The sequence below is a fragment of the Myotis yumanensis genome, unplaced genomic scaffold (genome assembly GCF_028538775.1).
Source record: "Myotis yumanensis isolate MYYU_CA2020_CCGP unplaced genomic scaffold, mMyoYum1.0.hap1 SCAF_3, whole genome shotgun sequence".
NCBI classification, from domain to species: Eukaryota; Metazoa; Chordata; class Mammalia; order Chiroptera; family Vespertilionidae; genus Myotis; species Myotis yumanensis.
The window spans coordinates 103389120-103408179 of NW_027223754.1; the positions used below are offsets into that span (position 1 = coordinate 103389120).

The following is a 19060-nucleotide window of genomic DNA, read 5'->3' on the forward strand; positions in this document are numbered from 1 at the left end:
TTTTATTGGTTTCAGAGAGGAAGAGAGAGAGATAGAAACATCAATGATGAGAGAGAATCATTGATCGGCCGCCTCCTGCACACCCCCCTCTGGGGATCAAGCCTGCAACCTGGGCATGCGCCAGAATCGAACCTGGGAACCTTCAGTCCTCAGGCCAATGCTCTATTCACTGAGCCAAACTGGCTAGGGCTGTTTTCTCAATATTGAGCACCCTTTTCTATAAGTTAGTTTTTTATGGAGAAATAACTGATTGCATACATTTTGTCTATCCACTAAATAAATTCAAAGCTTAATTTTCTGAATCGGATAATGGCTCACCACTGAGATTTGAATTGTAATGAATCCAGTGATAAGGATTTTCTCTGATGGATCCCAAAGTTCGTTTAAGAATGTTTAATGTCAAGATGTAAAAACCTGTAAGGTGTTTGAATTCCCTCAGTTCCCATCTCACAATTGAGATTGTAAAGTCCACAATTCCCCTCATTTTCCTAGAATTAAATTTGCATTCAGAATTGTTCAATGATTATTTTTTTTGTGATGATGGTTTATTTCCTGAAATCAAAGTGGATTTCATAATAATTCTTTAATGTCAGGGTTTAGGGTTGTATAAACTTTGTCGTCTTGTCTGGATTTTCACTGAGAACGACCTTCTCTTGATCGTCTTCTAGATCCTGATTAGGAAGAAAAGAGAACATATAGATAATAAATGTAATGAAATATTAGAGTTTAAAAATATGATATTCTATGTAAAACTATATCTATAAAAGACCATAGCTTATATAATAAAAGGCTAATATGCAAATTGACTGAACGGCAGAATGACCAGCAGAATGACAGTTCTCTGTGAAGTGCACTGACCACCAGGGGGAAGACACAATACAGGAGCTTCCCCCTGGTGGTAAGTGCACTCCCACAGGGGGAGCACCGCTCAGCAAGAAGCTGGGCTCATGCTGGCAAGCACAGTGGCAGTGGTGAGAGCCTCTCCCACCTCCGCAGCAGCACTACGGATGTCTGACTGGCAGCTTAGGCCTAAGTCGCCAGTTGGACATCCTCTGAGGGCTCCCAGACTGCGAGAAGGCACAGGCCAGGTTGAGGGACCCTCTTCCCCACCCTCCTGCCGAGTGCATGAATTTCAAGCACTGGGCCTCTAGTTTCTTAATAATATCCTTCATTTATGATGATAAAATCAAGGTTATACTTTGTATAAAGGTATATGAAAATGATAATTTAAAGTGGTGATTTTAGTGCTCTAGAAAATTTGAATGAATTTGAAAGTTCAGAAGAAATCCCTGATAAATTTTAATTAAAAATTACATGTACCATTGATTATTTAATTTCAAATGTCTGTATTGGATTAGCTTAAAATCAGATATGCCCATAATGCATTTGTAAGACTTGTAACTTCTTTTGACTACCAGTATGTAATTATTTTAGAAATTACAAATTTATAATTTATTCCAAGTTCCATAAGGGGAATCTTTGATTTTTTAATGTATTAGAATGTAAGGTAACCTAAGTGGAAGATTAGAAAATGCACATAAACATAGTTATAAAGAATATGATAGTGCATGGGATGTAAATTATGTATATGTAATCTACACATGATATCAAAATTTTGAACAGTTATATTAACAATCGTCTGTATGTGGACAATGTTTATACTTCAACTCTAGTCTCATTTCAAAAAATAACATTTTACAAAGTTCAGATCCTCCTTTCTTACTTTTGTTCAGCTCTGATATTTAAGGATTTCTTTCCATATTAACTCTATTTGAGTTTTCCTAAAGGGTTCAATGTATCTAGCACTTTAGATGAGTATAATTACTTTTTCCTTAATATTTGTTATTCTTAGATTTTACTAATAGTTCAGAATATAAACAATTTATCTTCTTGATATCAAAATACTCTACCCCCATTGGCTAACTGTTCTCCCTAATAGACAACAAAGTCCAATAAAATATATGAAAGCACTCTCCTTTTCTTTGGTTTCTTTTAACAACACATGTGTTACAAATGTACATTACTATAGTTAATACATTTACCTTGCACTCTTTTGTTGTCTTGTATCTTCCTCACAGGTGTGTCTAAAATTAAATAGTTGTAGTTAGAAAAACTTTGAAACTATGGCCAGCATCAGACAGAAGACCACAATTAAGCAGAAAAGTATAAAATTTTAAATAAACATCACTTAAGTGTGTAGATTTTCTTTTGGAATAGTGAATTTCACAGACATGAGACTTGCATTGGTAACAGACAAAACAGAAACTTATTTTCCGTGTATCATAATGAATTTTCACCATTTGCAAAATATTTTGTTTCATTGTGGCATTAGGAGCTCTGTATAATGTGCCACTTCTACAAAGAGTACATAGCTTACATGATTTTTTCACTCTTTTTGTAAAAAGCATGACTATGATGAAGGGATATTTCACATTATATAAAGTTTAGCAGAAGTATCTTCCTAGGGATATCCACTCATTTCTATTTATAATGTTATCAGACTTTTGCCTCTGTGAATTATCATTGTAAATTAATTCATGATTACCTTTTAGTACATGAGGACAACAAAGTATCATTTGGCTAATAACTCTAGAAATAAAAAAAAAATAAGCAATTCAGAAAATGTGTGCCTACATATCTCCAGATTTACTTCTAATCCTGAAAGACCATTAAAAAAAAACCTACTTAAAAATAATAAGAAAATTATTTTTAAGAATTTCAAGTGTCTATAACTGTGTAGTTTTAGGCTTTTTCAGTTGTAAAATATTTCTAAATTCCCTTATTTTTCTTGTACTTCATCAATAAGCTCTACCTGGAAGGCCTAATGTCCTGTTTTCTCTCAATCTTTAATTTTTTTATTGATTAAGGTATTACATATGTGACCTCATTCCCCTCATAACCCCCCCCCCCCCCCCACTCATGCCCTCGCACCCCTGTTGTCTGTGTCCATTGGTTGGGCTTATATGTATGCATACAAGTCCTTTGGTTGATCTCTCCCCCTTACCCCCACCCTTCCCTACTTTCCCTCTGAGGTTTGACAGTCTTATTGCTGCTTCTCTGTCTCTGGATCTATCCCTTTTCATCAGCCTATGTTGTTCACTATATTCCACAAATGAGTGAGATCATGTGGTATTTGTCTTTCTCTGACTGGCTTATTTCACTTAGCACAATGCTCTCCAGTTCCATCCATGCTGTTGCAAATGGTAAGAACTCGTTTTTTACCACAGCGTAACATTCCATTGTGTAGATGTACCACAGTTTTTTAATCCACTCACCTGCTGATGGGCACTTAGGCTGTTTCCAATCTTAGCTATGGTGAATTGTACTGCTATGAACATAGGGATACATATATCCTTTCTGATTGGTGCTTCTAACTTCTTGGGATATATTTCTAGAAGTGGGATCACTGGGTCAAATGGGAGTTCCATTTTTAGTTAGTCCATTATATGCTCTTGCCTCCTCTGTTGAATATTAATTGGGCATAGTGGTTTGGGTACTGTTCTCCACAGTGGCTGCACCTGTCTGCATTCCCACCAGCAGTGCAAAAGGGTACCTTTTTCTCCACATCCTCTTCAACACTTGTGGTTTGTTGATTTGTTGATGATAGCCATTCTGACAGGTGTGAGATGATACCGTGTTGTTGTTTTGATTTGCATCTCTCGTATAATTAGTGACTTTGAGCATGTTTTCATATGTCTTTCGGCCTTCTGTATGTCCTCTTTCGAAAAGTGTCTATTTAGGTCTGTTGCCCTTTTTTTGATTGGATTGTTTATCTTCCTTTTATTAAATTGTATGAGTTCCCTGTAAATGCTGGAGATTAAACCCTTATCGGTGATATCATTGACAAATATGTTCTCCCATGCAGTGGGCTTTCTTCTTGGTTTGTTGATGGTTTTCTTTGCTGTGCAAAAGCTTTTTATTTTGATGTAGTCCCATTTGTTTATTTTCTCTTTAGTTTCCATTGCCCTAGGAGCATTATCAGAGAAGAAATTCCTTTGGCATATGTTTGCAATTTTGCTGCCTGTGGATTCCTCTGGTATTTTTATGGTTTCCCTTCTTACGTTTAAGTCTTTTATCTATTTTGAGTGTCTTTTTGTGTATGGTGTAAGTTGGTGGTTTAGTTTCATCTTTTTGCATGTATCTGTCCAATTTTCCCAACACAATTTATTGAAGAGACTGTCTTGACTCCATTGTATGCTCTTGCCTCCTCTGTCGAATATTAATTGGGCAGAGTGGTTTGGGTCGATTTCTGGGTTCTCTACTCTGTTCCATTGATCTATGTGTCTGTTCTTGTGCCAGTACCAAACTGTTTTAAGAACAGTGGCTTTGTAATGCAGCTTGATATCTGGTATTGAGATCCCACCTACTTTGTTCTTCTTTCTCAGGATTGCTGCAGCTATTCGAGGTCTTTTTTTATTCCACATGAATTTTTGGAATGTTCGTTCTAGATCTGTGAAATATGCCGTTGGTAATTTAATGGGGATTGCATTGAATCTATAGATTGCTTTGGGTAGTATAGACATTTTGATGATGTTGATTCTACCAATCCATGAACATGGTATGTTCTTCCATCTGTTTATGTCTTCCTCTATCTCTTTTTTCAGTGTCCTGTAGTTTTTCGCATATAGGAATTTTACCTCCTTAGTTAAGTTTATTGCTAGGTATCTTAATTTCTTTGGTGCAATGATAAATGGGATTGCTTTTGTAGTTTCTCTTTCTGTAAGTTCGCTATAGGTATAAATAAATGCCATAGATTTCTTGGCATTAATTTTATATCCTGCTACATTGCTGAATTTGTTTATTAAGTCTAATAATTTTTTGATGGAGTCATTACGGTTTTCTATGTACAGTATCATATCATTTGCAAATAAAGACAGCTTTACTTCTTCTTTTCCAATTTGGATGCTTTTTATTTCTTCTTCTTGTCTGATCGCAATGGCTAGTACTTCCAGTACTATGTAGAACAGGAGTGGTGAGAGTGAGCATCCCTGTCTTGTTCCTGTTCTTAGGCGAAATGGTTTTAGTTTTTGACCATTGAGTATGATGTTGGTTGTGGTTTTGTCATATATGTTTTTTATTATGTTGAGGTATGATCCTTCCATTCCTACCTTGCTGAGAGTTGTTATCAAGAAAAGGTGTTGGATTTTGTAAAATGTTTTTCCTGCATCAATTGATATGACTATGTGATTTTTATCTCTCAATTTGTTTATGTGATATATCACGTTGATTGATTTGTGGATATTGTACCATCCTTACATCCCCGGGATAAATCCTACTTGGTCATAGTGTATGATCTTTATGATGTATTGCTGGATCCAATTTGCTAGAATTTTGTTGAGTATTTTGGCATTTATGTTTATGAAGGATATTGGCCTATAATTCTCCTTCATTGTGTTGTCTTTACCTGGTTTTGGTATTAGGGTGATGCTGGCTTCATAGAATGAGCTTGGAAGTGTTCCTTCCTCTTGAATTTTCTGGAATATTCTGAGGAGGATAGGTTTTAGTTCTTCCTTGAATGTTTGGTAAAACTCCCTTGTGAAGCCGTCTGGCCACAGGCTTTTGTTTGCTGGGAGCTTTTTGATGACTGCTTCAATTTCTTCCATAGTTATTGGCCTATTGAGATTATTAGAATCTTCCTGATTGAGTTTTGGAAGGTTGTATTTTCTAGGAATATGTCCATTTCCTCCAGGTTGTCTAGTTTGTTGGAGTAGAGTTGTTCATAGTATTTTTTAGCAATCCTTTGAATTTCTGTGGGGTCTGTTGTTATTTCGTCTCTTTCATTTCTGATTTTGTTTATTTGGGTCCTCTCTCTTTCCTTCTTGGTGAGTCTGGTTAGAGGTTAACCAATCTTGTTTATCCTTTCAAAGAACCAGCTCTTGGGTTCATTGATCTTTTGTATTGTTTTTTTTTTTTTTTTTTTGTCTCTATGTCATTTATTTCTTCTCTAATCTTTATTATCTCCTTCCTTCTGCTCACTCTGGGCTTTTCTTGTTGCTCTCTTTCTAATTCTTGGAGTTGTAGAGTTAGATGATTTACTATCATTTTTTCTTGTTTTTTGAGGTAGGCCTGTAGAGCTATAAACTTCCCTTTCAGGACTGCTTTCATTGAGTCCCATAAATTTTGGATTGTTGTGTTTTTATTGTCATTAGTCTCCAGGATGTTTTTAATTTCTTCTCTGATCTCATTGGTAACCCAATCATTATTTAGTAGCATGCTATTCAGCTTGCAAGTGTTTGAGTATTTTGGGTTGTTTTTATTATAGTTAATTTCTAGTATTATGCCATTGTGGTCTGAGAAGATGCTTGGTATAGTTTCAATCTTCTTGAATTTGGGGAGACTTTGCTTGTGACCCAATATGTGGTCTATTTTTGAAAATGTCCCATGTACACTTGAGAAGAATGTATATTCCTTGTCTTTGCTTTGAAATGTTCTGAAGATGTCAATTAAGTCTATTTGATCTAGAGAGTCATTTAGGATTGCTGTTACTTTGCTGATTTTTTGTCTAGAGGATTTATTCAGTGATGTCAATGGTGTGTTTAAGTCCCCTACTATGATTGTATTGTTGTCAATCTCTCCCTTGATATCTTCCAGGAGTTTTTTTTATGTATTAGGGTGCTCCTGCATTGGGTGCGTATATGTTTATCAGGGTTATATCCTCTTGTTGTATCGATCCCTTTAGTATTATGAAATAGCCTTCCTTATCGCTTGTTATGGCCTTCATTTTGAGGTCTATTTTGTCAGATATAAGTATTGCTACCCCAGCTTTTTTTTTTCATTTCCATTTGCCTGAAAGATATTTTTCCATCCCTTCACTTTCACTTTCTTCTGAGGTGGGTTTCTTGTAGATAGCATATATATGGGTCATGTGTTTTTATTCATTCATCCACTTAATGTCTTTTGATTGGACCTTTTAGTTCATTTATGTTTAAAGTTATTATTGAAATGTACTTGTTTGTAGTCATTTCTATTTTTGTGCCTGTGTTCTTTCTTACCTTTTTATTTCTTCTTTTTACAGCATTCCCTTTAGCATTTCTTGCATTGCTGGCTTGGTAATGATAAACTCCCTTAGCCTTTTTTTATCTGTGAAACTCTTAATTTCCCCTTCAATTTTGATTGATAGTCTTGCTGGATAGAGAATTCTTGGATTCAGACCTTTGCTTTGCAACACTTTGTATGCCTCCTTCCATTCCCTTCTAGCTTGATGTTTTTCTGTTGAGAAATCATTTGATAATCTGATGGGGGATCCTTTGTGGGTAACTCTCTGTCTCTCTCTTGCAGCCTTTAAGATTCTCTCTTTTTCGTGAAGATTTGCCATTGTAGTTATGATGTGTCTTGTTGTGGGTCTTTTGGGATTCATCTTGCTTGGGACTCTCTGTACTTGTGTAACTTTTTTCTTCCCCATATCTGGGAAGTTTTCTGTCATTATTTCTTCAAATAGATTTTCTAATCCTTGTTGCTCTTCTTGTTCTTCTGTCAGCCCTATTATGCATATGTTACTTCGTTTCATGTTGTCCCAAAGCTCCCTTAGGATCTCCTCCTGCTTTTTAATTTTTTTTCTCCAGTAGCTGTTCAGATTGAGCTTGCTTCTCAACCTTATCTTCTAACTCACTAATTTGGTCCTCTGCTTCTTCTAGTCTACTGTTGAAACTTTTCATGGTGTTTTTGATTGTAGCTATATCACTTTTCATTTCTTCCTGATTCTTGCATAGGTTGTTGATTTTCTCATCCATCCGGTGAATGAATTGTACAACCATTACTCTGAATTCTTTTTCTGTCATGTTGCATGCTTCAATTTCACTAATTTCCTTTCTTGGCGACTCCTCATTTTCTTTCCTCTGGGGATTGTGTCGTCTTCCCATTTTGACTATCACCAGAAGGTTCAAATGTCGAGTTTCTTGGGCCTGGGCCATGTGCAGTGGGATCTTCGCACCACCCTAGTGTTACTGAAGAGCTCCGACACTAAGATGTGTGACTGCTGTGGGTTGGTGGGAACCAGGCTTGCTCAGAGTCAGCGTTACCAGCACTCAGTGTGGCCTCCTGTGTGCACCTAGAATCAGGGACCCCGCCTGCACCGTGCTGAAACAGAGACCCCCCTGGCGTGCGTTGAAGATCAGAGCCCTTAGCTTAGTGCCAGGAGTCAGAGTTCCCCAAGAATCCAGTATCAGAGTCTCTGTTGCTTCGCACAGCCTCGTGCTGAGAATCAGGGTCCCTGTGTGCACATGTGCCAAGAATTGGAGTTACTGGCTCTTCGTGTGAATGCACTGGCGATCAGGGATCCCAGGCGCAGGTGATAAGAAACAGAGTCAAGTCACTGGTGCTTAGTGCTGCCTCCAGCCTGGAGACTTGGGATCCCGGTCAGCTTGGGGGACTTCAATGAACGCTTGCCCAGAATCAAAGTCTGGTGACACTACTGCCCTGCATGGGCTTTGGGTTTGGTTGCCCGATTGCCCTGTGGGGAACAAATTCCCAGTTTCTGAGCATTCCTAGGCTCAAGTTCCTGCAGAGGTGCTATGGGGAACAGGTTCCCAGTGTCTGCAAGCTCTCGGGCTCAAATTCCTGCAGTTGCAGATGCTGTGCAAGGGGCTGGTCTGTCAGTTACTATGGTGCTGCCTGCGAGCCTGCGGGGAGGACGATGGGTTCTGTTACTCACAGAAATCTGCTGAGGGGATGTCTGGATTTTTGGTGTCTGTGGGTCTGTAGCTGTGGTCGCAGGTCTCTGTCCCCAGTGGCTGCAGGGTCCTAGTTTGCATCTAAGACCAGACTGGGTGGTGCTGAGGCCAGGATCCTAGTCTCAAGCAGCTCTGTTTCTCAAGATGGCATGGTCTCTGTGCCCGCACTGGCCACCGAGGAGTGTCTGCACTGGGAGCGAGGCTCTGCTGTCTAAGACTGCCTGGTTTGGCAGCCCCTTGGAAGACCTGCAGAATCTAACTGTCCCTAGCTCATACACATACACACCACACACATCCACACACTCCTCTATCACTCTTTCGAGCTCTCACACTCTCCCTCCCTACCTTCCTGAAAGTTGTCATCTTCCTAATCCATAACTTCCTATTTTCACTTCTTTATTGATCATTTGAGATCAAAGAGGTTCCTACAGTGACTTCATTTTTCAGCTTACCTTCATTTTTTCTTCAAATTTTGACTTCTTGATTTTTATAAATAATCTATATCAGATAATTAAGTCAAACTTTTTCTAATATATATGCATATATAAAGTCTCTAACCTATAATAATAAAAGCAAAATGTGCAAATTGCCTGAATGGCCAAACAGCAGAATGACCTTCTGGAGTACTTTCCAGAGGAAGCTGGGGATGCGGGGGCTGAGGCAGCAGCCGTTGGGGTGGCTACAAGGGCCTACCCTTGCAAGGATTTCATGCATCAGGCCTCTAGTATTCCATAAAAGGTAAGGCATGAACCTGTCACCAACAGTAATTTTGGCTATATAACACCAAGTAAAAAGAAACATTTTAAATTTCTTTTTACAAATTTTAGTTCTATGTGGCAGATTTCCAACATGTCTTTCCTTTCCACAGAATATATGATGTATATGATTTAACACCATATTAGTGCTATAATAAAAATACAGAACTGTGGAAAACTTCCTTAAATTGGATAGTGGGGTAAAGTTTATGTGAGATAGGAAAGTCTGAATTACAGAATATGTTCCAATTGATAAATTTCTTAACTTTAAAAGTATTTGATAACAAAATATGTCTTATAAATATTATCAAGAAAAAAAATGGGATCCAACCTTTAAATAGTGAATAAGACCATTTTTATAATGGACTTGTTAACTTCCAAATAAGTTATTGTACAATTTATAACAAGATCAGAGAAGTATTTACAACATTACTTTTCAAAATTAGCACTGACAGTTGGATTTTTTTTCTATTTACTTGATAGCATCCAATTGATGAACATCCAGTTAGTTAATTTGCTAATTCATTACTATTTTGGTATGACAATATCAAAATAAGCGTTCATCGTGGCAAACAAACATCTTTAGAAAAAAGTGTAAATGAAGTGCACAAAATCAGAGTTCCTCCCAGGGGCACTCTGCTATCTCAAACTGAATGAGAGTTGTAACAGGGCATGTTTAGAGAAGCAAAATGGTACCAACAAAGGCCCTTTCTCTACCACATGTTTTGTGAAACATGCAAAGCATGTCAGTTCAATTATTTGTGAGATTTTTGCATTTTTATGTGGCTATTAATTTGGAAATTTAAAATAGGGTGTAAAATATTACTATATTGACCAGGTTAATGTTAATTGACCAAAATACTGATACTAGTTAGCATTACTGGGAGCTCATATGTGCTGAACATTATTCCAAGCACTTTTCATATATTAATTCATTTAGATGTAGGTAACATTACTAGCCCCACTTTTCATAAGAAGGAACCAAGACAAAAAATAAATAAATCAGCTAACTTAAGTTAGAGTTGGAGCCCAGATTGAGAGTCAGATCTATAACCTGATTCCCTATTGTCTAAAAAGGCCATAAATCTTTACAGCTTATATAGTCAGATTTGTCAAAACCTTCCATGACCTTTTGGTTCCTTTCTCCATAGTTTGATATTCTTCCTTAATTACTTTAGTACTTTTGGTAAATGCAGTTCTGCCTAAGATAAGAATGAAAAACTTTATGCATTTTGTGAGAACATTTTTTTTAGTTAAGGAATCTAATATATTTTAGTGAAAAATCATAATATTAGTACCCGAGGGGACCACTTAGTCATGACTTCAGTGATTGATACCCAATTCATAAAAATGTACCACAATATGAACAATTCAGATAGAAAACTCCAAGCTTAGAGATAACCAGAGTTTGGATATAGATCAATTATCTAGATTCTCAAAGGAAAAAAGCCAGTCTTGCATGACCTATTTTTTTCTTTTAATTTCATAGAGGAAGGGAGAGGGAGAGAGAGATAGAAACATCCATGATGAAAAAGAATCACTGATCGGCTACCTCCTGCATGCTCCCTACGGGGACTGAGCCCCAAACCCAGGCATGTGCTCTGACCAGAAGTCGAACTGTGATCTCCTGGTTCATAGGTCAGTACTCAACCAATGAGCCACACTGGCTGGGCATGACCTAATTGTTATTAATACCAGCTTCTTTATAAATCAGTGTCTCTTAAGATCTAGGTAAGAGGACTCTTGTGATTCAGGGATGACCTAATGATTTTACAGGAATGGAAAAATAACTAGCATATCTAATCAATACTCAGATTTGTACTAATAGCTATACTGATTATACTGATAAAAATAAAAACCTCGGAAATGTTTAAATAAAAATTTATGGTGTGGAATAATGGAAACTGATGCTTTATAGATATGTAGAAAAACCATATAGTGGAAACTAAAGGAATCAACCTCTGCAATGAACAGAAACAGGACTTAAGGAAGAGTCTATTAACTAAACATAGAATATTATTAACTTGCAGCAGGTTATCTTCTTTTCTTGAGTAAAGCTATTCTTGAGAATGTAATTCATTGTTTATAATAGACTTGTTAATGGGACTTTATTAAAGGGAAGAAAACATACTAACATAAAGTTTAAGCTTAAATAATTTAAAGCAATATACACAGGTACAGCTAGTAACTGATTCATTCTCTAAAGATACATTAAAAGAAAAAGGAAATACTGCCATTCTACAATGCTATTTAGTGTGGCAAGGACTAAAAAAAAAAAGAATTTAATTTAATCTTCAAACTGTCTTTGCCTCCACTCAAATGAATATATTTTCTTTGCAGATTATTAAGATTTTGGAGGTGGATGAGTGAATTCTGTATTAGATCTTACAGAAACCTTTGATTTCTTTAGAGCTTTGGCTGTGTCACATATCCTCTGCTGTCTGAAAGGAAATCTTACATATTTCAGATACATATCTTTCTATTGAGGGGAAATTCAATTATTGTTTGAATAAAAAATATTTATTTTTACTATTGCTGAACAGTTTTAACATTATATAAGAGATTTTTATCTGTATTAAAATAAGGAATAAAAAAGCAATGATTATACATGGTCCCAAGATAATTTATATTTTCTTGGGTAGAGTGATACAATTTTTAAAAATTTAAGCAGGAAAAACCATCTGGATCATACTTTGGCTAAGCATTCTCAAATGTTCTCAATTCATGGTATATTTCAAGGAAAATATTTGATATTTCTATAATAGTTTAATTACGTGTTTCTCTAAAACAACCTGTCAACATTTTATCTTTAATGAAATAAACTGGAAATTAATTTATTCAAATAAAAATTATCTGCATTATATTTATGACATTGCTATTTCTTCAAATAATTACTGTTCAGAGTTTGCACAAGATTCTGAATTCTTATTTTTCTCTTTTGCCTTTATAAGCAGGTCCTTTTAATGCCACAGACAGAGAACATTCCATACTTTAAAGATTAAGATTAATATTATATGCAAAATAATTTACATTCCCAGGTATAGATTATCACACAGACTGTTAGAAGAAACAGATACACATTCCCAAGAATGTAGTTTTAGGAAAGAAAATTACTAAATGCATTGTTTTTTTTTTCTAGATCTATGAGCTTAAAGATTCCATAAACATGCCTTGTATTATTGTTGTGGGAGCAGTGAATAGATTTTTTAAAATATATGTCAAGTTGGGTTTGTTCAAATAACTACCAATTTTAAAAGTTTCCCCTTTTCACATACTTAGAATACCCTTATAATTATGTGTGTCAAAGCAAAAAGATATTCAGTGCTCCTCAAGCTTTATACCATACTTTTTAAAGACTGCTTAAACTAGTTATAATTTATAGATATTAATTAAACTACCATTGAACAAATTAATCTGTTAAGATAACACATGATGCCATCTTTAAAAAAATTGTGAACGCTCAGTCTTTAAAAAGTTGAAGAATTCAGTCACCACACCTGTTAACGGGTTAGTTGTTTCTTTTTTACTAACCTCCCTGAAGCAGTCTTTTAATTTCTTCATCTTCAAGTAAATGACCATCACCACCTTCAATGAGTTTGGTGACTTTGGTGACCTCTGAGAAGGTACATGTTTATAACAGAAATTGGTTTATGTAGCAAGAAGACAGGAGACCTGATATAAACACATCTGCCCAACAATGAATTCCAGACCAACACTTGGTTCTTTCTCAGATTTTAGTGCTGTTTTTCAATAAACCTGTTTCCTTATAAATCTGTTGAACAATATATAACAAATATGTAACATAACAATCAATGTGACTGTCATTTAAGCTTCATTCTATATGTTTGAATTTTTTTCTCTTGTGTTGGTATAGAACTTAAAACAAAGAAATGATATAAAATTAAAAAAACACATATAAAGCATCAAAGATTAGTCTTTACAGACAGCTTAGGTAAAGTCATATTCTTATTATTTTTTTAGTATGCTGACCTTCTTGCAACAATTTCTTCAGAGTTTCTTCTGTTTCTCTACCACCAGTAGTAATCCTAGTATATTTTATTTCAGGACCTAAAGGAAAGACAATAAAAAAATAGGACTAATACAGGGGTAGATTAACTTCCTCTGTAAAGGGACAGATAGTAAACATTTTAAACTTTGTAGGTGATATGGCCTGTGTTGCAACTATTCAACTTAGTAGTTATAGTGTGAAAATATTCATGGACATTACATAAATGAATTAACACTACATTCCAATAAAACTTTATTATATAAGTAGGCGGCATGGGCCATAGTTGCTAATCACTCATTTAAACAAATACTTACAGAATAGTTGTATTCAGAATTTTAAACTAATTTTTTGGTGGGAGACTGATACAGAGGTTTACTGAAATTATTAATTGTTTTATACATACTTGCATATATTCTGGTATGTATATGTGTAGACCTCAAGATTAATGGAAAACCAAAAGAGGGAATGGTTTTGGTTCTAGGATATACTAATACGTTATATAATGTGTATGAAGCACATAATAAAAACAAATTCTTATAGATTTGTCTACAAATTTCCAACTCAGAGAAAAACATAGATTATACATTTAGAATAATATTATATCTGCCAAAAAAATAGTTACTTCAATAACCACCATGAAAATGACAGTTTCTCTAATAATTATTTTTAATATATATTTTTATTATTGATAGTATTACAGATGTCTTCCACTTTCCCCCCATTTACCTCTCTCCTCCCAGCCTCTACCCACCCCTCTAGGTCTTCACCCCCATATTGCCCCTGTCCATGAGCTATTCATGTGAGTATATATAAGTTCTTTGGTTTATCTCTTCTCATGTCCCTAATCCCCACACCAAGGTATGTTAGTCTGTCCCATGCCTCTATGCTTCAGGTCTTATATTGTTGGTCAATTTATTTTGTTCATTAGATTCTACAAATAAGTGAGATTGTGTAATATTTGTCTTTCTCAGTTTGGCTTATTTTGCTTAATATAATTCTATCCTGGTCCCTCCATGCTGTCCCAAAAGATAAGAGATCCCTCTTTTGTACTGCTGCATAGTATTCCATTGTGTAAATGTCCCAAACTTTTTTACCCATTAATCTACTAAACGCCACTTGGGCTGTTTCCAAATCTTAGCTATTGTAAATAATGCTTCTGTGAACAGAGGGGTGCATATATTCTTTATGATTGTTGTTTTCAGGATATAATAATTCTTATAGAGATATTTTAGGATTAACTGTAGCTTGATTTTTATAATCCAAGGAACAGTTACATCTATGGAATTAAAGATTACCTGTAATGATTCGTTCTTCCGTTGTCTCTTTTTCAGTTATTTCCACAGGCACTCCATCAATGATTTTGGTGTATTTTTTAATAATTGGCTCTGAAATTAGGGGTAGAAAAATGCATTTGATTCATCACCTCATGGTGTCAAAAGCTAGACATTTTAATGAGTAAATGTATTTCTCAAAACAATACCATTTGGAATTTAATGATACAGTCAAAAGTCAGTTCTCCAACATCTCCCATCTCGAACAATTTGGTTCTTGACCAAGTAGTTCACAGAAAAATGTCTTGATTGTGAACAAAACTTCAGTTCTTGACCTAACAAACCTTTAATGCTGATATATCAGCATGACAAAAAGCATCTCTCAGCACCCAGCCAGTGTTGCTCAGTGGCTAAGCATCGACCTATGGACTGGGGGGTCACGGTTTGATTCCCAGTCAGGCCATATGCCTAAGATGCAGCTTGATTCCCAGTGTGGGGCGTGCAGGAGGCAACTGATCAATGATTCTCTCTCATCATTGATGTTTCTATCTTTCTTTCTCTCCCTCTCCCTTCCTCTCTGAAATCAATAAAAATATATTAAAAACAAACAAACAACATCTCTCAAGTTACAAACAAATGAGAGACTGTGAGAGTATGAGTCAGTTTACCACAAAACCTGTTGTTAACATCTCAGGAAATTGTGCTGGGAATATTTTTGTTGTTGTTTTGCTGCTGGCTAGATGGACAATTAGCACAATTTTAAAATATAAAGAGGCCATCAAGTGATGCTAAAGGTGTGAAAGTGCTCATGAAACAATGATCTCAGGCAATTGAAGAGATAGAAATATTTTTGTTGATTTGTATAAAGAAAAAGCAGTTAGCTGGTGCTAGCATTTCAGAGGCAGTGATTTGTGGAAAAGGGAAGATGCTGTATACTGACCTGAAAGACACCCCTGGAATGAGTGCTGAAAGTGGTTCCTTTAAAGCTAGTAGGGGGTGGTTCGATAAATTTAAGAAAAAAAGTGTTTATTTATAGAATAAGTAGTACATTAGACATGTACTCTATATAAAAAGGGATACAACAGGGAATTATTTGGAAGTCTAGAATGAATTAATTCAATTTAATTCTTTCTAATCAGAAAAAATGATTCTGTTTTTGAACAAATTGTTTCTCGAACAGCCTTCTGGAATGAATTATTTTTGAGAATCAAGATTCCACTGCAATAATTTTGGGAACACAACTCAAATAAATTCAGATCAACAGATGTCTGAAAACTCATAATTGTGTCCTGAATCTTGGGTAAGGGCAAAGGCCATCTAGTAAACTAACTCTCCATGTCATATTTGTTTCCTGACTGTGGAATGAGTATTTAATGAGAATCCAGAGAGTTCTACATTATTAGAATGAGAACTCTATGATAATCTTAACAGTGGCTTACTAGTCAGTTTAATACAATGGGATTTTTTTCTTCTAAGTCCAATATGTCCTTTTGTTGAAATTATTGTCATCATTATATTTCACAATCATCACTGCATATAGAGAAATAATGACAGTTTTGTTGAACATGGTGGCTTAATGGTTAAATTAATTCCAACTAGATCAATTAAAGGGCATTTATGTTTTATTTGACAGGTTAATAAGAACCCATAATTGAGAAAAGTATTCCCATGATTTACATAAAACAAAAACCAAGAGGAAACATCAGATGTTCAATATATTTAAACCAATTCCTGTGATTAAAATAATCATAGAGATCCCAACTAGGCACTAGGAAACATACATAACGCACCTCCATGGATTATTTCAGTTACTGTTTCACCTTCCTTAATCAGTCTGAATTTAGGTTCACCTTCAATTTTCATCTTTGTTATTGTGGGTCCTGAGACATTGTTTTAGGAAACAAATTATCATGTTAAGTAGTCCTTTAAATTTACCAGGAAAATAAATTTATTTCAACATTTGGTGTTACTCAAACATGAAAGTGATTTCAGGGTTTATGAATTCAGTTTTAAACAATTCCCATTTTTTTCAAATTAGGAAGTATTTGGTATTCTATTAAAATTAATTTCATCTGTAAGAGGGCTTAAATTGATTTGTAAATACATCCATTCATTCGTAGTTATAAAGTATGATCACATAAAATATGTGACTATATTTTGTGAATCATATAGTATATACAAATTTGAGTTGTTCTAATTATTGCTAGTGTTATTTTACCATACTGAGATTGTCTGTTACTACTTCTTTATTAAATTTTAATTACTGTCTATCTTACACTTTTTAATCCAATGAGCATAAGATTGAACATTTAAAAGTCCCAAATTCATGCCTACTTTTAAGATACTAAATTTCAGGCTTTATGGCTAAAAGAATTTGAGTACTTACCTTCTATATGTGAATGATGCAAAAATTTACTAAGTAATAAACAGTCCTTCAAATGCAAAAGTTAAATGTGTTGTATTTGACTTGCAAAATGATTTTGCTTCAGTAGAAAATATTTTTGAATGTTAGAAAGTTGATTACTACATTAGTTAATCAAGACTATTTCATAGAGGAGAAGAAAAATAAAGTTCAGTACATTTAACTTATTCTGTAACAACCTTCAACAGCTGAGGGTAACTATATTTGCTTATCTTTGAGAGGATTTATTTGCTTTGTCCAGAAATTCTCAATTACCCAGAATTAAATAGTCTAGAACAAAATAAAATGAGGAAAACAAAAGTATAGTTATTTTAAACAATAAATATTTCACACCATGATAATTGATCTATAGGGATACTGAGTATCAAAACATAAGGCCAGATTTTTAAAGTATAGATATTTCAAAAGAAAAGTACACTTACGGTTTTTAAGCATAGGAAATGAGTTAATAAATCATCTGACTCGACATTTCTTTAAAGGAACTTAAACTGATATTTCAGAAATATCCTTTATAGTGAAGCTCTATGAAGGCAAGGTTTTTCATCAAAAATATTTCTTTTTCATATTTACTTCCAGCATTTAGGAGAGTAACCAGCACAAAAACTGCTCAATAAGTATGTATTGAATTGAATTTCCATTGATTTATTCTTTATTCTGAAATTTGGTTAAGTATTCTTTTTTAAAATAAGAAACATCTTGGAGTCTAATTTATTTAGTGAGAATTCAATAATCATCAGTATATCTTCAAAATTGCAAACAATGAGAATCAAATATCAGTATAATTTTTGAGCAGGACAATTATAAATGGCTGCCAAGATAAGCATTTGTCAAGTCACCACATTAAGATGGTTAGACACGGAAATGAAATTTTATTGAGGTCTGACTCTTAGTAATAATTAAAATACATTAGATAAAGGTGGCGCAAAGATATTGAAGCTGGCTAACATAGACAGTAAGTATAAAGAGAAAAGTGAGTGCTTAATGTTCTAGTCTGAAATGTCAGGAGAAATGTTTAACTCATACATATGAGTTCAGGGTTAGAACTAAGGTTTCTAAGATTTGACTCACTGCACCAGCTATTTATTCCTTCTTCTATTTCAAAATATATTATGTATGGTTGTAATTTTAAGTTTTCATCAACGTACAGCTTCTGTACTCTCTTAAGTTGTTGGATGAAAAATGCCTGCACTTTTTGGAAGAGTTTTTTGTAATAGTATAAAAGAGATCCATGTGGCGAAATTGGAAATGAAGCTGCAAAAAAAGAGTATATTCTCTGAAGGAATCAAACTGCAGCAAAAATGCTCAGCGGTTATTTGTTTAGTGAATATCTGGGTACTAATGCTAATGCAATAGCCCATTAGGTTCATGTGAAACTACTGTTTTCTCAGTCCAGAACAAGCAAATGTACTGAAAGTATTGGAACTGCACAATCCACTCTGTGAAATAATTTGTATTCCCTATTCTTCAATAACACAAGCATGCCACTTGTATAGAAATATTTAGCATGTTAGTTTAAAAAAGAATGTAGATACATTCATAGAAATCAGTCTATTATATGGGCTTTTTTCACAGTAAAAGGAAACATGTATAACATTGATTTTTACCTTCAGTTTTGATAATAGGCTGAAGACTGCCTTCAATCACTTTAATTTTTGGTTCTACAACTTTGGTTATAATTTTAGTAGCTGAAAGTATAGAAAGTGGAACATAAATGATGCTTATATATCAACAACCTGAATAAAACAGTTTTTTTTTGTTTTTGTTTCGTTTGTTTTTGCTAGGTACTGAGGTATCAGATACAGTAATATGTTCATACAGAAGATGCAGGAAATATTCATTGTACATTATCTAGTAGTATCTTCTTATGGCCAGATGTTGTACTCTGAAGTCCAGGCACTTGGATTTGTTCCAGTGAAATATAGACTCACTAAGTG

The 19060-nt window shown here is 34.7% G+C and overlaps 1 protein-coding gene across 5 annotated transcripts in view; it reads right to left on the bottom strand.

Annotated features, from left to right (window-relative positions):
• Positions 1-223: 223 nt before the first annotated feature.
• Positions 224-19060, bottom strand: part of POSTN (periostin) — a 52313-nt gene continuing 33476 nt past the window's right edge. Inside the window, exons 17-23 of one of the 5 annotated variants that reach the window (XM_070407507.1) lie at positions 18731-18811; positions 16495-16584; positions 14729-14818; positions 13415-13492; positions 12956-13039; positions 2043-2084; positions 224-671 (exon numbers count right to left, since the gene is read on the bottom strand). In XM_070407507.1, the coding sequence (XP_070263608.1) occupies positions 634-671; positions 2043-2084; positions 12956-13039; positions 13415-13492; positions 14729-14818; positions 16495-16584; positions 18731-18811 (503 nt within the window). In that variant the 3' untranslated portion in view covers positions 224-633. The remainder of the gene's footprint in view (positions 672-2042; positions 2085-12955; positions 13040-13414; positions 13493-14728; positions 14819-16494; positions 16585-18730; positions 18812-19060) is intronic. The other 4 variants (XM_070407508.1, XM_070407510.1, XM_070407509.1 and 1 more) reach the window with 4 other exon arrangements.